The sequence below is a fragment of the Pogoniulus pusillus genome, chromosome 4, assembly GCF_015220805.1.
Source record: "Pogoniulus pusillus isolate bPogPus1 chromosome 4, bPogPus1.pri, whole genome shotgun sequence".
Taxonomy (NCBI): Eukaryota; Metazoa; Chordata; class Aves; order Piciformes; family Lybiidae; genus Pogoniulus; species Pogoniulus pusillus.
In genome coordinates this window covers 47,653,283-47,676,242 of record NC_087267.1, presented here as the reverse complement: position 1 = coordinate 47,676,242, position 22,960 = coordinate 47,653,283, and the positions used below count along the sequence as shown (strand labels likewise).

Sequence of the window (22,960 nt, the reverse complement as noted above, 5' to 3'; positions counted from 1 at the left end):
TAGCAGAGCCCTGCAGAGGGACCTGGCCAGGCTGCATGGGTGGGCAGAGGCCAAGGGGATGAGACTGAACAAGGCCAAGGGCAGGTTCTGCACTTTGGCCACAACAGCCCCAAGCAGCACTGCAGGCTGGGGCCAGAGTGGCTGAGAGCAGGCAGGCAGAGAGGGCCCTGGGGGTGCTGGGGGAGAGGAGCTGAAGCTGAGGCAGCAGTGCCCAGGTGGGCAGCAGAGCCAATGGCATCCTGGGCTGGCTCAGCAGCAGTGTGGTCAGCAGGACAAGGGAGGTTCTTGTGCCCCTGTGCTCAGCACTGCTCAGGCCACCCCTGGAGTGCTGTGTCCAGTTCTGGGCTGCTCCATTGCAGAGATGTTGAGGTGCTGGAAGGTGTTTGGAGCAGGGCAGCAAGGCTGGGGAGGGGCCTGGAGCAGAGCCCTGTGAGGAGAGGCTGAGGGAGCTGGGGGGGTGCAGCCTGCAGCAGAGGAGGCTCAGGGCAGAGCTCATTGCTGCCTGCAGCTGCCTGCAGGGAGGCTGTAGCCAGGTGGGGTTGGGCTCTGCTGCCAGGCAGCCAGGGACAGAAGAAGGGGCCAGAGGCTGAAGCTGTGCCAGGGCAGGTCTAGGCTGGCTGTGAGGAGGAAGTTGTTGTCAGAGAGAGTGATTGGCATTGGAATGGGCTGCCCAGGGAGGTGGTGGAGTGGCTGTGGCTGGAGGTGTTGCAGCCAAGCCTGGCTGGGGCACTTAGTGCCATGGGCTGGGTGCTTGGGCAGGGCTGGGTGAGCTTGGAGGGCTCTGCCAACCTGCTTGGCTCTGTGAGTCTGTGACTTTTCAGTGGTGCCCAGTGCCAGGATAAGGGGCAATGGGCACAAAGTGGAGCCCAGGAGGTTGCAGCAGGAGCTGGTTGGCAGTGAGGGTGGTGGAGCACTGGAGCCCTGCCTGCCCAGACAGGTTGTGGAGCCTCCTTGTCTGGAGAGCTCCCAGCCCCATCTGGCTCTTGTGATGCTGTTCAAGCTGCTGTGGGTGCCCCTGCTGGAGCAGGGGGGTTGGACTGGGTGGGCTCCAGAGGTCCCTTCCTGCCACCACCAGGCTGGAATTTGGGGATTCTCAGAGTCTGAGCTCAGGGACATCCCAGACCCCTCAGGGTGCTGGGTTTAGAACCATGGAGTCATTTTGGTTGGAAGTGACCCTTAAGGTCCTCAAGTCCAACCACTCACCCAGCCCCACCAAGCCTCATCAAGGCCAAGCATTGACCAAACACCACCAGGGATTGACTCCAACCATGGACCCAGCCCCATCAGAGCCAAGCATTGACCAAACACCACCATAGATCAGCTCCAACCATGGACCCAGCCCCATCAGAGCCAAGCATTGACCAAACACCACCAGGGATCAGCTCCAACCATGGACCCAGCCCCATCAGAGCCAAGCATTGACCAAACACCACCAGGGACTGACTCCAACCATGGACCCAGCCCCATCAGAGCCAAGCATTGACCAAACACCACCAGGGATCAGCTCCAACCATGGACCCAGCCCTATCAAGCACCCTGATGCTGCTGGAGATGTTTCTTTAACCCTGTTGGAGATCTGAGAGGTGGAGATGTTGAGGCAAGGTCCCACCACTCCTCTTTTGAGGAACCCCAGCTGCTCCATCCCTGGAAAGGAGCTGCTCCTTCCAAAGCTGTCTTGGTTTGGTGCACAAGGCTGGTGGTGGAACCTGAAGTGCCTGCAGCTGCCTCTTGCTGCTCAGCTCATGTCTCGGTGCCGAGCTGGGTGAGTTCTGCTCAGCAGATGGTTGGCAGGTGCCTGGCTGATGCTTCCCCAGAGCTGGGTTTTTGGGAGAGAGGGTGGCTTGGCAGAAGTGGGAACACTGAGGTGTGAACATGGGTGGGTTCCTCCTGTGCCTGCAGAGGATCCTCTGGCACGCTGAGCTGGGCAGGCTGCGGGGAGAGGCGGCGCTGGCGGCGCAGGGCACTCGGATGGTCCTCACCAGCCTGCTGGAGGCTGCAGGGAGCTGAAACCTTGGCTGCAGAGCAGCTCAGATGTTGGCTGAGGAGCCAAGGGCTCAGTTGGCTTTGACAAAGCCCCCTGGAGGTGGTTTGGTGTTGGGGTGAATGGTGGTTGTGATGTTATAGACTCAAGCAGGTTGGCGCAGGATCGACCAGGTTGAACTGGGTGATCTGAGAGGTCCTTTCCAGCCTGGCACCTAACCCTTGTCACTAATTAACTCATAGAATCAGTCAAGCAGGTTGGCAGAGAGCTCCAAGCTCACCCAGCCCAACCTAGCACCTCACCCTTCTCAGGAACTACCTCATAGAATCAGTCAAGTAGGTTGGCAGAGAGCTCCAAGCCCACCCAGCCCAACCTGGCACCTAACCCTTGTCTCTAATTAACTCATAGCATCAATCAAGCAGGTTGGCAGAGAGCTTCAAGCCCACCCAGCCCAACCTGGCACCTAACCCTTGTCTCTAATTAACCCATAGAATCAATCAAGCAGGTTGGCAGAGAGCTTCAAGCTCACCCAGCCCTGCCCAAGCACTCAGACCATGGCACTAAGTGCCCCAGCCAGACTTGGCTGCAACACCTCCAGGGATGTGGACACTCCACCACCTCCCTGGGCAGCCCATTCCAATGCCAATCACTCTCTCTGCCAACAACTTCCTCCTACCATCCAGCCTAGACCTGCCCTGGCACAGCTTGAGACACAGCTTTGATCACGTTGGGTGGTTCTGTGCTCCACAACCTCCCTGAGCAACCTGTGCCCAGGGGCTGGATGGTGTACTTGAGGTCTCTGATGGTGTGGGACCCTGATCCTTCACTCCACATCCCCTTCTTGGCACTCTTGGCTTGCTCTTCCAGTTCTGCCAACCTGCTCTGCTCAAGGCTGGAAGCAGAAGATGGGAGCAAAGTTTGACACCTCCCACTAGAAGAGGATGCTGAAGGACTCAGCCAGCTCGGTCCTGAGCACCTCCAGGGAGGTTGTGGAGCACAGAATCACCCAATGTGATCTTTGATCTGTGCCCCACAACCTCCCTGGGCAACCTGTGCCAGGGGCTCACCACCCTCACCCTGTGCCAGTCTCTCACCACCCTCACTTCTCCCTAACATCCAGTTTCAATCTCCTCTCTGCCACTTCAAACCCATTTCTCCTCCTCCTCCTCCTCCTCCTCTCATTCCCAGACCTTGTCAGTAGTCCCTCCTGTAGCCCCCTTCAGGTCTTGCAAGGCCACTCCAAGGTCTCCTCCAAGCCTTCTCTTCTCCAGGCTGCACAGCCCCAACTCTCTCAGCCTGTGCTCACAGCAGAGCTGCTGCAGCCCTTCCTGGCCCTCCTCTGCACTGGCTCCAACACTTCCATGTCCTGCTTGTGTTGGGGGCTGCAGAACTGCCCCCAGGACTGCAGGTGGGGTCTGAGGAGAGCAGAGCCAAGGGGCAGAATCCCCTCCCTTGCCCTGTGCCCACACTGCTCTTGCTGCACCCAGCACAGGGTTGTGTCTGGGCTGCACTCACTGCAGGCTCCTGTGGAGCTCTTCCTCACCCCCAGACCCCCAAGGCCTGTTCCTCAGGGCTGCTCTCAGCCATTCCCCACCCAGCCTGCAGCTGTGCTTGGCACTACACCCACCCAAGCATGAGTAGATCTTGGGTTGCTCCTTTTTTGCCTTCCTCTTTCCAGCAGAGGTTTGTAAGGCCACATGAAAAGCTTCTCTCCACTCAAGGATCATAAAAGATGGATGAGAAGCAACCCCAGGAACTCCTCAGTGTCTGTTGGTGCTTCAATTATGCTTACAAGGATCATGGTTGCTCAACCATGCTTGGTGTAACCGACCTGATTGTCCTCTTGGCTGGAGGTCCTGGTGGAGCTTTAAGTGCTTGGCTCTTTGGACTTTAATGAGGTCTAAATCTTGTCAGGCTTGAGGAGCAGCTAGGGACAGGAGAGAAGCAGGCAGTGGTGGGGGCACCTGGAGTTCCTTCATCCATATTTCAGTGAGAGCTACAAAGAGCTCCTTCAGGAGAGGAGACAGATGGAGGCAGCTTCTTCTCCTAACCTTGGCTCAGCCCTGGGGGCAGCATGGTTTGTACAGCAGGGAAGTGGTTTGCTTGCACATCTCCTCCCCACAGGTTGGACTGGGTGATCTGAGAGGTCTTTGCCAACCTAGCACCTAACCCTTCCCAGGAACTAACTCAGAGAATCAATCAAGCAGGTTGGAAGAGAGCTCCAAGCTCACCCAGCCCAACCTAGCACCCAGCCCTGGCCAAGCAACCAGACCATGGCACTCAGTGCCCCAGCCAGACTTGGCTGCAACACCTCCAGCCACAGCCACTCCACCACCTCCCTGGGCAGCCCATTCCAATGCCAATCACTCTCTCTGACAACAACTTCCTCCTCACATCCAGCCTAGACCTGCCCTGGCACAGCTTCAGCCTCTGGCCCCTTCTTCTGTCCCTGGCTGCCTGGCAGCAGAGCCCAACCCCACCTGGCTACAGCCTCCCTGCAGGCAGCTGCAGGCAGCAATGAGCTCTGCCCTGAGCCTCCTCTGCTGCAGGCTGCACCCCCCCAGCTCCCTCAGCCTCTCCTCAAAGGGCTCTGCTCCAGGCCCCTCCCCAGCCTTGCTGCCCTGCTCCAAACACCTTCCAGCACCTCAACATCTCTCTGCAATGGAGGAGCCCAGAACTGGACACAGCACTGCAGGGGTGGCCTGAGCAGTGCTGAGCACAGGGGCACAAGAACCTCCCTTGTCCTGCTGCCCACACTGCTCCTGAGCCAGCCCAGGATGCCATTGGCTCATCTTATTGCTTGATACCAGGGAGAAGAGAACCAATACCCAACTCGCTGCAGCCTCCTTCCAGGGCACAGTAGAGAGCAATGTGGGCTCCTCTCATCCTCCTTTTCTCCAGACTAAATGACCCCAGGCCCCTCACCTGCTCTCACCAGTCCCTTCTTCTCCTGAAGGCTTCCCAAGGTGGCAAAGGAAGTGTTTGGGAGCTGATCCTGGACTCCAAGTCATTGAGATCCAGCTCAAGGTGCTCCAGTCTTGAGATGGTGGAGTGTTCTAGGGCTCTTCAGGCTGATCCAGAGCTTCAAGTTGATCCAGAACTTCCATTCTTCCTTCCCCTGTTAGTTTGGGGTCTGATCCTGGACTGCAGGTGGTGGAGATCCAGCTCCAGGTGCTCCAGTCTTGAGACTGGGATGTTCTGGGGCTCTTGAGGCTGATCCAGAGCTTCCATTGTCCCTTCCCTTGACTTCTTTCCCAGGTGGGAAGTGAATAGTTTGGGATCTGATCCTGGGCTGCAGGTGGTTGAGATCCAGCTCCAGGTGGGAAGGTTCTGGAGGCCCTTCAGGCTGTTCCAGCCCCCTGATAAATCAGTGCTGCTTTACCTCAGGAGGCTTTTTGTCCTGCTGGTTGAAATCCAATGTACAAACCCAGCATGGCACAGCTGGAACCTGGCCCCTGAGCTGTCTTGCCAGGAGCCAGGGATGCTGCCTGCTCCCTGCTGGATGATTCCAAGCCAGCAGAGTGGGATTGCTGTATGGATTCCAGCCTCTGGAACCTCAGGACATTGCTCATGGCTTGGAGAGCTCAGCAGCAAAGGAAAATGAACCAACCCTACCTCAAAGCTGTGAACCAGGCAGGGGCAAGGTGGGGGAGCAAAGGGCAGGGTGGTGGTGGGCTTGTGGACAGCCTGGCAGCCCTGATGTCACCCTGGGCAGCTGGGCAGGAGCTTGGCAGCAGTCAGGCAGCAGCTGCTGCTGCTCCAGATGACAACAGGCCCATGACCACAGGCAGTAGCTGTGGCTCTGGGGACCCTGTCCCAGGCAGGAAGATGCTACCAGGAGGAATGCAGAGCCAGGAGGATGCAGATGCAGCCCTAGCTCCATCCTCCTCCTCCTCCTCCCAGCTCTTCCTTCCTCCTGGTTCCAGGAAGAATTCTATGATTCTATGATTCCATCTCCCTGCTGGTTCCATCCTCCTCCTGGTTTGTCACTGAGGAGGTGCCAAGTGGTCATGGGTCTGGTGGGTGAGTGTGTGAAGAGCTGATGAGAAAATGAAGCTGTGACCTTCTGATCTGCTCAGGGAGCTGCTGGCAAGAGAAGGAAGAGCTGTGACCTTCTGCCCTTCTTAAGTAGCAGTTGTCAAGCCCCCAGTGATGGTTAAACTGCTCCAAACTGGAGGGGAGCTTGTGAGATCTTGCCATGGTGATGGTGAACCCTGCAATTAAGGTCCTGCCTGCTGGCACTGGGAAAATGAAGCCTCTGGTTGTGACTTTGTGAGGAATCAGCTCTGGGAAGGCTTCTTCTTGAGGAGCTTCTCTGACTCAGGCTGCCCAGGGCAGTGGTGGAGTCCCCATCCCTGGAGGGGTGTCAAAGCCATGGAGATGTGGTGCTGAGTGCCATGGTCTGGTGGTGCTCAGGCAGTGCTGGGTTGATGTTTGGACTCCATCACCTTCCAGGTCTCTCCCAGTCCCTTCCATGGTCTGGTGGTGCTCAGGCAGTGCTGGGTTGATGTTTGGACTCCATCACCTTCCAGGTCTCTCCCAGTCCCTTCCATGGTCTGGTGGTGCTCAGGCAGTGCTGGGTTGATGTTTGGACTCCATCACCTTCCAGGTCTCTCCCAATCCCTTCCATGCTTCTCCTGCTTGCTTCTTCTGAGGAGCTCAGCACAGCCAAACCCAGCTCAGGTCTTTGGTGAGCTGAGCAGCCCAGAACTGGAGTCAGGACTGCAGCTGTGACCTCACCCAGGGCAGAGCAGAGGTGATGGGGAGGAGAAGCTCCCTTGACCTGCTGACCTCACTCTTCTTCCTGCCCCCAAGGAAGTCCCCATTGGCCTTCTTGGCCAGCAGGGCTCATTGCTGGCTGGTGGACAACTTGTCCAGCAGCAGTTACAGCTCCTGCAGCCCAGGGTAGTGGTGGAGTCCTCATCCCTGAAAGCTGTAGAGACGTGGTGCTGAGGGCCATGGCCTGGTGGTGCCCAGGCAGGGCTGGGTTAAGGGTTGGACTCCCTCACCTTAAAGATCTCTTCCAACCCAAGCCAGTAGCTGTGACGCCTCCGTAGCTGCAGGCTGGAAGCTGCAGCAGCCAAGCTTGGACCCTCAGGCAGCAGCTGTTGTTGTTTGGAAGAAAGCTCTGAGATCAAGCTGAGTGCAGCATCAGGAGGAGGAGGAGGAGGAGGTGGAGTTGAGTACATCAGCTTGGGGCAGCTCTCGGGAGGGAGAAATTCCACTTGCAGCCTCCAGCCCAGCGTCACAGCAGGGTTCCTGTGGTGATGGAGCTGCATCAGCACCCCCAGGGAGAGAGGGGCTAAAGGGGTACCCCAAGAGATGGCAAAGGTGGTGCCAACTTGGTGGAGGTGCCCTTGAGCCATTGTGTCCCCCAGTGCCCAGGTGGGCAGCAGAGCCAATGGCATCCTGGGCTGGCTCAGGAGCAGTGTGGGCAGCAGGACAAGGGAGGTTCTTGTGCCCCTGTGCTCAGCACTGCTCAGGCCACCCCTGGAGTGCTGTGTCCAGTTCTGGGCTCCTCCATTGCAGAGATGTTGCAGTACTGGAAGGTGTCCACAGGAGGGCGCCAAAGCTGTGAGGGGCCTGGAGCAGAGCCCTGTGAGGAGAGGCTGAGGGAGCTGGGGGGGTGCAGCCTGCAGCAGAGGAGGCTCAGGGCAGAGCTCATTGCTGCCTGCAGCTGCCTGCAGGGAGGCTGTAGCCAGGTGGGGTTGGGCTCTGCTGCCAGGCAGCCAGGGCTAGAAGAAGGGGCCAGAGGCTGAAGCTGTGCCAGGGCAGGTCTAGGCTGGCTGTTAGGAGGAAGTTGTTGTCAGAGAGAGTGATTGGCATTGGAATGGGCTGCCCAGGGAGGTGGTGGAGTGGCTGTGGCTGGAGGTGTTGAAGCCAAGCCTGGCTGGGGCACTGAGTGCCATGGGCTGGGTGCTTGGGCAGGGCTGGGTGAGCTTGGAGGGCTCTGCCAACCTGCTTGGCTCTAGGATTCTGTGACCCCCAAGTGATGGTGAGGCCCTGGCTGATGCCATCTCAGCAGCTTGGTGGGCACCAAGGCCCTTTTGGAGCATGGGCTGAGGTGGGATATGGGGGGTTGGGTCACCTCCTTTTCCAGCCTCCACTGTTAACCCCAGTTTCAGGACATAACTGGAACCCCCCCAGCTGCTAGACTGGAGGCCCCCATGGGGTGGTTAACCCCAGGCTGATGCCACCTCACCAGCTTGGTGGGGAAGGGGGAGGGGTCACTAGCATGAGGTGAGGTGGGATATGGGGAGGGATCCAACCTCATCCCTTCTCCTGGGCAGTTCATTAGTGCAGAACCTTCATCCTGCTGCACCAGCAGGTCCCAGTGCCACCTGGGCTGGGCACAAGAGGGGGCTGGTTTCTAACTGGTGGCAGCAGCTGGAGGAACCAGCAGCAGATGAAGCTGCATCCAGCACGTGACTGGGAGAGAAGAAAAGCAGCAGGAGAGAAACTAGGACATGGCACAGGCAGGGCTGGCAGAGGGGGGGAGGGGAGTGGGGAGCAGAAAAGGCTTTGAGGGATGGAGCTGGCACTGTGTCCCTCGGGAAGGGAGGGGACAGCTCGAGGTGGCACTGGCAGCACTGTCACCATCAGCATCACTATGGTGGTAGCCACCCCAAGTCCTGCTGCCAGAGCATCCCTGAGACCACCTCCTGGGAAGTGGTGGGAGATGCTTGCTGCTGGTGGCTGGCAGAAAGGTGGCAGGGGACAGGGGAGGAGGTGGCATGGGCAAGGAGGTGATACAGGCAGGCATGTGGTATCACCAGGGAGGTGGCACGGGCAGGGTCGTGGCAGAGGCAGGAGGGTGGCAGAGGCAGGAGGGTGGCAGAGGCAGGAGGGTGGCAGAGGCAGGAGGGTGGCAGAGGCAGGAATATGGCAGAGGCAGGAGGTTGGCAGAGGCAGGGACATGGCAGAGACAGGAATGTGGCAGAGGCAGGGATGCAGCAGAGGCAGGGACATGGCATGGGTGAGGAGGTGAGAGGGACAGGGGACAGTCCCTCCAGGACCCCATCCTGGTGCCCTGCCAAGAAGCCATCCCTGCTTGCTGGGCTTTCAAGGGCAGGAGGTGCAGCAGCAGATGCTGCCCCATCCCAGAGCGTGGCACAGCCTGGCCCAGGTGCCACTTCTGCTCACCTTGGGCTTCCTCAGGGCTCAAACCCTCCCTTGGGAAGCATGGACTGGGCAGGGCTGGAGGATCATCCAGTCCAGTCCTTAACCCAACACTGCCAGGGCACCACCAAACCATGCCTTGGAAGCCCTGCCAAGGGTGAGGGCTCCACCACTGCCCTGGGCAACCTTCAAGGGGCAGAAACTGTTCCTCATGTCCCAACTAAAGCTCCCATGGGGCAACTTTAGGCTATGCAGAGCTGCCAGCCTGACCTCAGTGCCAGGCAAGGGCATGGGGCAGGTTGTCTTGAGTGCCAGCACACAGCACCCACAGCATGGCCAGGGGCCTGTGCCCAGCCAGCATGGGTTTAGGAGGGGCAGGTCCTGCCTGAGCACCCTGAGCTGCTTTGCTGCTCAGCTTCTGCCTGCTGAGCGTGGGGCAGGCTGTGGCTGGAGTCTGCCTGGGCTGCAGCTAAGCCTTTGGCACCTCTGCCACAAGCAGCTCCTGGCACAGCTGGCAGCTCCTGGCTTGGGCAGAGTCCCTCTGCTGTGGGTCAGGAACTGGCTGCAGGGCTGGGCCCAGTGAGTGGTGCTGAATGGTGCCACACCCAGCTGGCAGCTGGCACCAGTGCTGTGCCCCAGGGGTCAGTGCTGGGCACAGGCCTGGTCAGTGTCTTTATTGCTGCTCTGGAGCAGGGCACTGAGTCCAGCAGCAGTGAGTTTGCAGCTGGCACCAAGCTAGGAGCAGTGTGGAGCTGTGGGAGGGTAGCAGAGCCCTGCAGAGGGACCTGGCCAGGCTGCATGGGTGGGCAGAGGCCAAGGGGATGAGACTGAACAAGGCCCAGGGCAGGTTCTGCACTTTGGCCACAACAACCCCAAGCAGCACTTGGGGCTGGGGCCAGAGTGGCTGAGAGCAGGCAGGCAGAGAGGGCCCTGGGGGTGCTGGGGGAGAGGAGCTGAAGCTGAGGCAGCAGTGCCCAGGTGGGCAGCAGAGCCAATGGCATCCTGGGTTCCAACCCCTGCTGTGTGTCCATGACTTTGACCCTGCTGCCTCCTTCCCCTCCCCACCATCACTGGGCTGGATGCTCCCAACCCACATCCCCAGTCCCCTCTCCAAAGGTTCCCTCTGCTTGCTCCAGGTTGGATCCATCTCCCATCCCAAGCTGAGCACTGGGAGGTCCTTTGGGGTCTTCTTTCTCCCCTGAGCAGCCTTGGGGGCTGCTGGTGACACTGTGAGCAGTGCTCCAAGCCACTCAGGGTGGCAGCTGCTGACCTCCAGCCCTTCTCCTCACCTCCTCGAGCTGCTCATCCAGGCGTGGTGCTCAGAGCTCCTTTGCTCTGCTAATTGCTTGGCTGTTAATGACCTTCTCTAATTGCTCTGGTGGAGATGGGGAGAGCTTCTTCTTCTTCCTCCTCCTAGAATGGTTTAGGTTGGGAGGGACCTCAAAGCTCAGCCACTTCCAACCTCCTGCCATAGGCAGGGACAGCTCCTGCTAGAAGAGGGCACTCAAAGGCCTCATCCAACCTGGTGCTGAACACCTCCAGGGAGGTTGTGGAGCACAGAATCACCCAATGTGATCAAAGATCACATTGGGTGATTCTGTGCTCCACAACCTCCCTGGGCAACCTGTGCCAGGGGCTCACCACCCTCACCCTGTGCCAGTGTCTCACCACCCTCACCCTGTGCCAGTGTCTCCTCTCAGGCTGCTCTTCTTCAGCCTCAACAGCTCCAGCTCCCTCAGCTGCTCCTCCCAGAGATGCTCCAAGTCCCTCAGCAGCCTCAGATCCTCCTCTGGACTCTCTCCAGCAGCTCCCAGTCTCTCTGGAACTGGGCAGCACTTGAGGGAGGATGAAGGCTCTACCCTCTCCTCCTCCTCCTCCAATCTCCCAAGGGGATGCTCCACCACACCTTGACTTCCTCGTTAATTAAGCAGCTTCCTCCCCTCAAACCTTTAATTGCCTGAGCCTAATTAAGGACTTTAATTACTCTCTGAATGGTTGATCACACAGTCCCAGTGCTGCTGCTGGTGGTGGGAAGGCACCTCTGGAGCTCAGCCACTCCAACCCCCTCAGCCCTGCTCCAGCAGGGAGGGACACCCACAGCAGCTTGTCCAGGAGCCCAGCAGCCAGGTGGGGTTGGAAGCTCTGCAGAGAAGGAGACTCCACAGCCCTGATTCTCAGGCTCCTACAGGCAGGTTTTGGGGCTGAATTGTGCCATGTCCCCCCCACCTCCTTTTAGTTTTGGTCCTTGTGAGCAGATCAACCCCAAATGCTGCTCCAGGTGGCAGGCTGGGAGGAGACCCTGCTCTCAGGTTGTCCCTGGCCAGGCTGGAGATGTGGTAGAGGAGAACCTCACAAGGTTCAACCAGTTCAAGTGGAGGGTTCTGCACCCAGGGAGGAACAACCTCCACCCCCTGCAGCTGTACAGGTGAGCAGTGAACTCAGCAGCTGTGTGGAGAAGGCTCTGGCAGCCCTGGGCTGGCTCAGGAGCAGTGTGGGCAGCAGGACAAGGGAGGTTCTTGTGCCCCTGTGCTCAGCACTGCTCAGGCCACCCCTGGAGTGCTGTGTCCAGTTCTGGGCTCCTCCATTGCAGAGAGCTGTTGAGGTGCTGGAAGGTGTTTGGAGCAGGGCAGCAAGGCTGGGGAGGGGCCTGGAGCAGAGCCCTGTGAGGAGAGGCTGAGGGAGCTGGGGGGGTGCAGCCTGCAGCAGAGGAGGCTCAGGGCAGAGCTCATTGCTGCCTGCAGCTGCCTGCAGGGAGGCTGTAGCCAGGTGGGGTTGGGCTCTGCTGCCAGGCAAGCAGCAACAGAAGAAGGGGCCAGAGGCTGAAGCTGTGCCAGGGCAGGTCTAGGCTGGATGTTGTTAGGAAGTTGTTGTCAGAGAGAGTGATTGGCACTGGAATGGGCTGCCCAGGGAGGTGGTGGAGTGGCTGTGCCTGGAGGTGTTGCAGCCAAGCCTGGCTGGGGCACTTAGTGCCATGGGCTGGGTGCTGGGCAGGGCTGGGTGATCTTGGAGGGCTCTGCCAACCTGCTTGGCTCTGTGGTTCTATGGTGCAGAACAAACTGCCCTGTGAGCCAGCAGTGTGCCCTTGCCAAGAAAGCCAAGGGTCTCCTGCAGGCCATGAAGAAGAGTTTGACTCTCCAGACAAGGAGATTCCACAACCTCTCTGGGCAGCCTGCTCCAGGGCTTCACCATCTCTCAAAGCCAACAAGTTGCTGCTGTTGGGACCTCCTGACTTCCATAGAAGCATAGACTCAAGCAGGTTGGAAGAGAGCTCCAAGCTCATCCAGTCCAACCTAGCACCCAGCCCTGGCCAGTCAACCAGACCATGGCACCAAGCTGGTGCCCATTGCGCCTCTTGTCCTATCATTGGGCACCACTGACAAGAGTCTGGTCCCATCTTGCTCCCCACCCACCCTTTAGCTCTTGCTGAGCACTGAGCAGATCCCCTCTCAGGCTGCTCTTCTCCAGGCTCAACAGCCCCAAAGCTCTCAGCCTTTCCTCCTCACAGAGATGCTTCAGGCTCCTCAGCAGCTTCAGGCCCTCAACTGGACCATGTCCAGCAGCTCCCAGTCTCTCTGGAACTGAGGAGTCCAGAATTGACCTCACTTCTCCAGCTGTGACCTCAGCAGGGCAGAGAAGAGTAGGAGGAGGAACCTCCCTTGACCTGGGTGCTTGACCACTGTAGGCTTTGCTCAATGTTCTCCCTGCTAGGCTGAGTTTTCCTCCTGATGTGCAGAGCTTCCTTACCCACGTGTCCTCCTTCTTGAACAGCTTCCCAGAGCCATCTCCTGGGCCACATTCTCCTCTGCCAGCAGAGATCATCTGCAGCAGGCAACAGAGTGGGATGTGATGGGGGCTGACAGGGCAGCGGTTAAGGGGTGAGATGTGTTGGACGCTCTGGATGGGCCCAATTGGCTTCTCCTGGCACAGCTCCTCCACCTCTGAGCTCCTGCTCAGGGCTCTGCAAAGGGGGTTTGGGTTTCTCAGCATCTTCACAACCACAGTGGGGAATCATAGGATCAGAGAATCAAGCAGGTTGGCAGAGCCCTCCAAGCTCACCCAGCCCTGCCCAAGCACCCAGACCATGGCACTAAGTGCCCCAGCCAGGCTTGGCTGCAACACCTCCAGGCACAGCCACTCCACCACCTCCCTGGGCAGCCCATTCCAATGCCAATCACTCTCTCTGACAACAACTTCCTCCTAACATCCAGCCTAGACCTGCCCTGGCACAGCTTCAGCCTCTGGCCCCTTCTTCTGGCCCTGCCTGCCTGGCAGCAGAGCCCAACCCCACCTGGCTACAGCCTCCCTGCAGGCAGCTGCAGGCAGCAATGAGCTCTGCCCTGAGCCTCCTCTGCTGCAGGCTGCACCCCCCCAGCTCCCTCAGCCTCTCCTCACAGGGCTGTGCTCCAGGCCCCTCCCCAGCCTTGCTGCCCTGCTCCAAACACCTTCCAGCACCTCAGCATCTCTCTGCAATGGAGGAGCCCAGAACTGGACACAGCACTCCAGGGGTGGCCTGAGCAGTGCTGAGCACAGGGGCACAAGAACCTCCCTTGTCCTGCTGCCCACACTGCTCCTGAGCCAGCCCAGGATGCCATTGGCTCTGCTGCCCACCTGGGCACTGCTGCCTCAGCTTCAGCTCCTCTCCCCCAGCACCCCCAGGGCCCTCTCTGCCTGCCTGCTCTCAGCCACTCTGGCCCCAGCCCCAAGTGCTGCTTGGGGTTGTTGTGGCCAAAGTGCAGAACCTGCCCTGGGCCTTGTTCAGTCTCATCCCCTTGGCCTCTGCCCACCCATGCAGCCTGGCCAGGTCCCTCTGCAGGGCTCTGCTACCCTCCCACAGCTCCACACTGCTCCTAGCTTGGTGCCAGCTGCACACTCACTGCTGCTGGACTCGGTGCCCTGCTGCAGAGCAGCAATAAAGACACTGACCAGGCCTGTGCCCAGCACTGACCCCTGGGGAACACCACTAGTGACTGCATGTGCCAACTGGATGTGACACCATTCAGCACCACTCTGGACTCCCACTTTGCCAGCTGCTCTGTGGCACAGGGCTGGTGGCTTCTTGGCAAGGGCGATGTCATCACAGGTGATGTTGCCCTCTCTGTGGTGACCCTGCTGATGGTCCCTGGTTTGGGGTGGTCCTTCTTGGTGAGCAGTCAATTTCCACCTCTCCACCTCCTCTGGGCTCAATGTGGCATGGTCATGAGTCTTGGCATGCCCAGGGAAGGGTGGTTGCTGCCAGGGCAAGGATGATGCCATCACTGGTGGCACTTGTTGGTTACTGGTCCCACTTTGTGAGGACTCAGCTCTCACCACTCCATCTTCTTTGGACTGAGCATGGCTTGAAGGACATTGAGGGGCTGGAGCAGGTCCAGAGAGGGGCAACAAAGTTGGGGAAGGGTCTGGAGTATTGTGAGGAGCAGCTGAGAGACCTGAGGTGGTGTGGAGCCTGGAGGAGAGGAGGCTGAGGGGAGACCTTCTGGCTCTCTACAGCCCCCTGAAAGGAGGCTGCAGCCAGGTGGGCATCGAGGTCTTCTTCCAAGTAACAGGGTGAGAGGAGAGAGCCTCAGGTTGCCCCAGGGGAGGTTCAGTTTCTGCCTTTTGAGGGTTGTTGAGGCCTGGCCTAGGCTGCCAGGGGAGTGCTGAGGTCTCCATCCCTGGAGGGGTTTGAAGGGCATGGAGATGTGGTGCTGGTGGGGAGGGTTTGGTGGTGCCCTGGCAGTGCTGGGCTAAGGGGTGCCCTGCAAGCTCTCCTCCAACTGAGACCATACCACAATGGATTCCATGGCTCTATGGTGGCCATCTCAAGGTGGTTCTGCTGCATTCCTCTGACCAGTGTCCCCTGTCTGTCTCCTTTCCAGGACAAGAACAGGAAGCTGAGGCCCCTCTATGACATCCCCTACATGTTTGAGGCCCGGGAGTTCCTGCGCAAGAAGCTCATTGGGAAGAAGGTATGGAGGGGACAGTGATGGTGAGACTGAGCCAGGCCCAGGGCAGGCTCTGCACTCTGGTCACAGCAACCCCAGCAGCTACAGGCTGGGGCCAGAGTGGCTGAGAGCAGGCAGGCAGAGAGGGCCCTGGGGGTGCTGGGGGAGAGGAGCTGAAGCTGAGGCAGCAGTGCCCAGGTGGGCAGCAGAGCCAATGGCATCCTGGGCTGGCTCAGGAGCAGTGTGGGCAGCAGGACAAGGGAGGTTCTTGTGCCCCTGTGCTCAGCACTGCTCAGGCCACCCCTGCAGTGCTGTGTCCAGGTCTGGGCTCCTCCATTGCAGAGAGATGTTGAGGTGCTGGAAGGTGTTTGGAGCAGGGCAGCAAGGCTGGGGAGGGGCCTGGAGCACAGCCCTGTGAGGAGAGGCTGAGGGAGCTGGGGGGGTGCAGCCTGCAGCAGAGGAGGCTCAGGGCAGAGCTCATTGCTGCCTGCAGCTGCCTGCAGGGAGGCTGTAGCCAGGTGGGGTTGGGCTCTGCTGCCAGGCAGGCAGGGCCAGAAGAAGGGGCCAGAGGCTGAAGCTGTGCCAGGGCAGGTCTAGGCTGGATGTTGTTAGGAAGTTGTTGTCAGAGAGAGTGATTGGCATTGGAATGGGCTGCCCAGGGAGGTGGTGGAGTGGCTGTGGCTGGAGGTGTTGCAGCCAAGCCTGGCTGGGGCACTGAGTGCCATGGGCTGGGTGCTTGGGCAGGGCTGGGTGCTGGGCAGGGCTGGGTGAGCTTGGAGGGCTCTGCCAACCTGCTTGGCTCTTTGGCTCTATGATGGTGCCCAAGTCTTGCCTCATCAGCCTTGGTGAGGGCCTTGCAGAGGCTCCCTCCCATGTCAGCTGTTCATGGGAATGTGCTATGTGTGCCCTGGGAATTTCAGAGTGGCCCCAGAAAGGATATGTTGGTGTAGGTCATCAGTGGGCAGAGTTGAGCCAAGTTGTGCCTAGGTGGCCAAGAAAGGCCTGGAGCAGCAATGGTATGTCCTGAAGGTGCAGGGTAGGGATTGTACCCCTTGTGCCATGGTCACCCTCCCCGTGGGTGCTGTCCCTGCAGAGGTGACCTTGTTTCCTGGGGTCTTGTCCTGTGGGTGCTGTCCCAGCATGGTGGGGACCCTCTCTGTGGGTGCTGTCCCTGCATCCTCAGGACCTCCTCATGGCTGCTGTCCCCACACAGTGGTCACCTCTCCTCCTGCTGGCATCTCTCCAGCGTTGGTGTGGCACTAGAAGGAGCTGCACTTTAGGAAGTGTGGACCTGGATCTCCCCACCCCATCCCAAGGCAAGCAGCAGCTTCTTCAAGGTGCAGGAGCCTTTCTCCTGCTTCCTCTGGGGTGGTCACCTTCTTGTGCCCAACTGCCACAAGATGGCAATCCTCACCCAGCCCATGCCCAACCTTGGCTGCTCTCATCCTGGCACCAGGAGCCACTTTCTGGTGGCTTCAATCAGCCATCTGTCCTCAGCTGCCCTCCTGTCCTCATGGTGCCACCTCATGATGCATCTGCTCTGGCTGTGCCACGGGCAGCATGCCACCAAGAGCAGGCAGGAGGTGCTGAGGAGGCAGCTGGGGGATGGTTGGGTCTTTTGAGGGTCAGAAGGTACCAAGTGAAGATTTTAGAGTGGACCATGAGGAACAAACTCATCCCTTGGAGAGCTGTTGAGGTGGAAGTGGTGGAGCCCCCATGCCTGGAGGGGTTTCAAAGCCACAGAGATGGTTTGGTGGTGACCTTACACTGTTGGCTTAGAGATTGGACTTGATGCCCTCAGAGGGCTCTTCCAAAACAAATGATTGGACTCAGTGCTCTTGAAGCTCTGTCCCAACCCAGGTGATTGGACTCAGTGCTCTCAGAGCTCCTTCCCAACCCAGGTGATTGGACTCAATGCTCTTGAAGCTCTTTCCCACCCCAGGTGATTGGACTCAGTGCTCTTGAAGCTCTGTCCCAACCCAGGTGATTGGACTCAATGCTCTTGAAGCTCTTTCCCAACCCAGGTGATTGGACTCAGTGCCCTCAGAGCTCCTTCCCAACCCAGGTGATTGAACTCAATGCTCTTGAAGCTCTGTCCCAACCCAGGTGGTTGAACTCAATGCCCTTGGAGGTCTTTTCCAACCCAAATGATTGGACTCAGTGCTCTTGAAGCTCTTTCCCAACCCAGGTGGTTGAACTCAATGACCTCAGAGCTCCTTCCCAACCCAGGTGATTGAACTCAATGCTCTTGAAGCTCTTTCCCAACCCAGGTGATTGAAGTCAATGCCCTCAGAGTTCCTTCCCAACCCAAATGATTGGACTCAGTGCTCTTGAAGCTCCTTCCCAACCCAGGTGGTTGAACTCAATGCCCTCAGAGTTCCTTCCCAACCCAGGTGATTGAACTCAATGCTCTTGAAGCTCCTTCCCAACCCAAATGATTGGACTCAATGCTCTTGAAGCTCCTTCCCAACCCAGGTGATTGGACTTGATGCCCTCTGAGCTCTTTCCCAACCCAGATGATTCCATCTCCAACTTCTTCCAGCACCATCTCCCTGTCACAGAAGCTTCCTCCAGTGAGCTGTTAGATCTGGCCCAGCTTTACCCAGATCCTGAGGTCCTCTGAGTGGCTTTCCCCAGGCTCCTGCAGTAAAACTGAAGCAGAAAGAAGTTCTTCTGTCCTCCACTCCCACTCCTCTCCCTGGAGCAAACACCCAAGGGAGATGAGGAGGAGACATCCCAACTGCCACATCTGCTGCCTTTGGTGCCCTGTGACATTTGTCACCTTCAGAGAGGAGCTGGGAGATGGAGAACAGACCTGAAGGACCCTAAATGTCACCGTGCTGCTGATGGGAAGGGACCTCTGGAGATCATGGAATCAACCAGGTTGGAAGAGACCTCCAAGTTCACCCAGTCCAACCCTCCCTGCTCCAACAGGGGCACCCACAGCAGCTTGCCCAGCATCACAATGTGCAGAGTGGGGTTGGAAGCTCTCCAGAGCTTCCACAACCTCTCTGGGCAGCCTGCTCTAGGGCTTCACCACCCTCAAAGCCAACAAGTTGCTCCTGGTGGAACCTCCTGGCTCCCAGCTGGTGCCCTTTGCACCTTGTCCTATCATTGGGCACCACTGACAAGAGTCTGGGCCCACCCTGGAGAAGAGGAGGCTGAGGGGACACTTCTGGCTCTTTACAACTCCCTGAGAGGAGGAGGTTGGAGCCAGCTGAGCATCAAAGTCTTCTCCTAAGTGATGGGACAAGAGGAAATAGCCTCAGGTTCCCACAGGGGAGGTTCAGGTTGGACACAAGGAACAATTTCTGGATGGAAAGAGCTGTAAAGGACTGCTCAGGGCAGTGGTGGAGTCCCCATCCCTGGAGGGGTATCAAAGCCATGGAGATGTGGTGCTGAGGGCCATGGTCTGGTGGTGCTCAGGCAGTGCTGGGTTGATGTTTGGACTCCATCACCTTCCAGATCTCTCCCAATCCCTTCCATGGTCTGGTGGTGCTCAGGCAGTGCTGGGTTGATGTTTGGACTCCATCACCTTCCAGGTCTCTCCCAATCCCTTCCATGGTCTGGTGGTGCTCAGGCAGTGCTGGGTTGATGTTTGGACTCCATCACCTTCCAGGTCTCTCCCAATCCCTTCCATGCTTCTCCTGCTTGCTTCTTCTGAGGAGCTCAGCACAGCCAAACCCAGCTCAGGTCTTTGGTGAGCTGAGCAGCCCAGAACTGGACTCAGGACTGCAGCTGTGACCTCACCCAGGGCAGAGCAGAGGTGATGGGGAGGAGAAGCTCCCTTGACCTGCTGACCTCACTCTTCTTCCTGCCCCCAAGGAAGTCCCCATTGGCCTTCTTGGCCAGCAGGGCTCATTGCTGGCTGGTGGACAACTTGTCCAGCAGCAGTCACAGCTCCTCCTCCATGCAGCTCCATCAATCCCAGCCCCACCTCCCCCCACGCTGCCTCCATGACCCCCCACGGGGTGGAATTTGCCCAGTGGCTGCCAATGAACCAGTTGTCCCAGTATGGATTTGTCTCCTCTGCTGGAACCCTGCAGCCACAGCAGAAGCTGAGGCAGTTCCATCCCCTCCACTGGCATCCATCGATCTCCAGGCCCCATCATTAAGCAGCTTCATTAATTGAGTTGAGCTTTGATGGACACTGCTGGCCCCTCCTCTTCTAATTAGCTGAGGGGGGAGTGGTGGTGTGGGGGTGTGGATCACTGGGGTGGAAGGAGATAATGGCAGAGAACTGGGAGAGCAAAAATAGTCCCAGTGGATTTGGTCCTTGCTGGGGTGGATATGGAGGTAGCTCTGCAGGGAGGGGTCCAGAGAGCTGCCCCCATGGGGTTGGTGTCTCTAACCTTGGCACCAAGGCTCCTGCTGCCACCACACCCAAGCTCTCCATAGGGTTGGTGTCTCTAACCTTGGCTCCAAGGCTCCTGCTGCCACCACACCCAAGCTCTCCATAGGGTTGGTGTCTCTAAGCCTTGGCACCAAGGCTCCTGCTGCCACCACACCCAAGCTCTCCATGGGGTTGGTGTCTCTAACCTTGGCTCCAAGGCTCCTGCTGCCACCACACCCAAGCTCTCCATAGGGTTGGTGTCTCTAAGCCTTGGCACCAAGGCTCCTGCTGCCACCACACCCAAGCTCTCCATAGGGTTGGTGTCTCTAACCTTGGCACCAAGGCTCCTGCTGTCACAGAGCTAAAGGACATGTGGAGGAGCAATAGGATGTGGCTTGGGATCTTCTCAGTGGTGCCCAGTGACAGGACAAAGGGGCAGTGGGCACCAGCTGGAGGCCAGGAGGTTCCACCAGGAGCAACTTGTTGGACCAGGAGATTGAGTCCAGCAGCAGTGAGTGTGCAGCTGGCACCAAGCTAGGAGCAGTGTGGAGCTGTGGGAGGGTAGCAGAGCCCTGCAGAGGGACCTGGCCAGGCTGCATGGGTGGGCAGAGGCCAAGGGGATGAGACTGAACAAGGCCCAGGGCAGGTTCTGCACTTGGGCCACAACAACCCCAAGCAGCACTTGGGGCTGGGGCCAGAGTGGCTGAGAGCAGGCAGGCAGAGAGGGCCCTGGGGGTGCTGTGAGAGAGGAGCTGAAGCTGAGGCAGCAGTGCCCAGGTGGGCAGCAGAGCCAATGGCATCCTGGGCTGGCTCAGGAGCAGTGTGGGCAGCAGGACAAGGGAGGTTCTTGTGCCCCTGTGCTCAGCACTGCTCAGGCCACACCTTGAGTGTTGTGTCCAGCTCTGGGCTCCTCCATTGCAGAGAGATGCTGAGGTGCTGGAAGGTGTTTGGAGCAGGGCAGCAAGGCTGGGGAGGGGCCTGGAGCAGAGCCCTGTGAGGAGAGGCTGAGGGAGCTGGGGGGGTGCAGCCTGCAGCAGAGGAGGCTCAGGGCAGAGCTCATTGCTGCCTGCAGCTGCCTGCAGGGAGGCTGTAGCCAGGTGGGGTTGGGCTCTGCTGCCAGGCAGCCAGGGCCAGAAGATGGGCCAGAGTCTGAAGCTGTGCCAGGGCAGGTCTAGGCTGGCTGTGAGGAGGAAGTTGTTGTCAGAGAGTGATTGGCATTGGAATGGGCTGCCCAGGGAGGTGGTGGAGTTGCTGTGGCTGGAGGTGTTGCAGCCAAGCCTGGCTGGGGCACTGAGTGCCATGGTCTGGGTGCTTGGGCAGGGCAGGGCTGGGTGAGCTTGGAGGGGCTCTGCCAACCTGCTTGGCTCTGTGACTCTGTCATTTGAGGGTAGTGGAGCCCTGGAGCAGGCTGCCAGCAGGAGTTTGTGGAGCCTCCTTTGTCTGGGGAGCTTCCAAGCCCAGCTGTGCCCCGTGGGGCTGGGCAAGCTGCTGTGGGTGCCCTGCTTTGGAGGGGGTGACCTGCGCCGCTCCCTTCCCACCACCACCACGCCCCGGGAGCAGGAGATGCTGTGAGTGCATTGCTGAGACCACAATCTCCACAGCCTGGTTCCAAGCACCTTGGGGATGCTTGAGGGTGGAGCAGGGCTTGGCAGATGCCTGGCTGGTGCCAGTTGGAGCGGGGCTGGGTGACATTGAGCCCTGGTGGCTTTGCAGAGAGCCGCGCAGAGCTGGGCGCTGGGGCCCTGCTTCTCGGAGGGCTTGGATCTCCTCCAGGGGCAGAAGAGCTGCTGCAGCTGATTTAATTCACACTGACTGGAGATGACCTTGGACATGTGCCCAGAGCTGCCTGCCAGCCATCTACAGCTGCCTTAGGGATGGAGATGGAACCTACTGCAGATTCCAGGCATAGGGAGAAAGCGACTTTGGACATCCCCAGCCCTCCGTGGAACCATCCACCCCACGTCCTCCCAGCCCCACAGGAGGGCTGCAGCTCAACACAAGCTTGCTCTTGCCTTTTTCTGTCCAGGGATGAGGAGAAACCAACCTTGGATCTCCTCATCCCACCTTGGAAGGGAGAGAAATGGAGCTTGAGCCTCCCCACCCCACTTCAGAGCCATCCGCCCCATGTCCTCCCAGCCCCACATCCTCCCAGCCCCACAGGAGGGCTGGAGCTCAACACAAGCCTGCTGGCTGGGGGGTGATGGTCCAGAGCTGGCTGGGGGGTGATGGTCCAGAGCTGGCTGGGGGGTGATGGTCCAGAGCTGGCTGGGGAGGTGATGGTCCAGAGCTGGCTGGGGGGTGATGGTCCAGAGCTGGCTGGGGAGGTGATGGTCCAGAGCTGGCTGGGAGGTGATGGTCCAGAGCTGGTTGGGAGGTGATGGTCCAGAGCTGGCTGGGAGGTGATGGTGCAGAGCTGGCTGGGGGGTGATGGTCCAGAGCTGGCTGGGGAGGTGATGGTCCAGAGCTGGCTGGGAGGTGATGGTGCAGAGCTGGTTGGGAGGTGATGGTCCAGAGCTGGTTGGGAGGTGATGGTGCAGAGCTGGTTGGGAGGTGAAGGTCCAGAGCTGGTTGGGAGGTGATGGCGCAGAGCTGGTTGGGAGGTGATGGCCCAGAGCTGCTGGGGAGGTGATGGTGCAGAGCTGGTTGGGAGGTGATGGTGCAGAGCTGGTTGGGAGGTGATGGTGCAGAGCTGCTGGGGAGGTGATGGTGCAGAGCTGCTGGGGAGGTGATGGTGCAGAGCTGCTGGGGAGGTGATGGTGCAGAGCTGCTGGGGAGGTGATGGTGCAGAGCTGCTGGGGAGGTGATGGTCCAGAGCTGGCTGGGAGGTGATGGTGCAGAGCTGGCTGGGGAGGTAATGGTCCAGAGCTGGCTGGGAGGTGATGGTGCAGAGGCACTGGGGAGGTGATGGTCCAGAGCTGGCTGGGAGGTGATGGTGCAGAGGCACTGGGGAGGTGATGGTCCGGAGCTGGCTGGGGAGGTGATGGTCCAGAGCTGGTTGGGAGGTGATGGTGCAGAGCTGCTGGGGAGGTGATGGTCCAGAGCTGGTTGGGAGGTGATGGTGCAGAGCTGGCTGGGGAAGTGATGGTCCAGAGCTGGCTGGGGAGGTGATGGTCCAGAGCTGGCTGGGGAGGTGATGGTCCAGAGCTGGCTGGGGGGTGCTGGTGCAGAGCTGCTGGGGAGGTGCTGGTGCAGAGCTGCTGGGGAGGTGATGGTGCAGAGCTGCTGGGGAGGTGATGGTGCAGAGCTGCTGGGGAGGTGATGGTCCAGAGCTGGCTGGGGAGGTGATGGTCCAGAGCTGGCTGGGGAGGTGATGGTGCAGAGCTGGCTGGGGAAGTGATGGTGCAGAGCTGGCTGGGGAAGTGATGGTCCGGAGCTGGCTGGCAGGTGATGGTCCAGAGCTGGTTGGGAGGTGCTGATGCAGAGCTGCTGGGGAGGTTGGTTTTGACCTCCTGTCCATCTCTCCTGGCCCAGGTGAACGTGACAGTGGACTACATCCGCCCAGCCAGCAGTGCCACCGAGACCGTGCCAGCCTTCTCCGAGCGCACCTGTGCCACCGTCTCCATCGGGGGCATGTAAGTGGACAGCCAATGCCAGCAGGGCACACTG

At 59.2% G+C, this 22,960-nt stretch overlaps 1 protein-coding gene across 1 annotated transcript in view; it reads left to right on the top strand.

The window, feature by feature from the left end:
- The window catches only part of SND1 (staphylococcal nuclease and tudor domain containing 1), a 76,213-nt gene that overhangs the window by 29,946 nt on the left and 23,307 nt on the right, over window positions 1-22,960 (top strand). Inside the window, exons 11-12 of the mRNA XM_064141569.1 lie at window positions 14,956-15,045; window positions 22,826-22,926. Coding sequence (XP_063997639.1) covers window positions 14,956-15,045; window positions 22,826-22,926 — 191 coding nt within the window. The remainder of the gene's footprint in view (window positions 1-14,955; window positions 15,046-22,825; window positions 22,927-22,960) is intronic.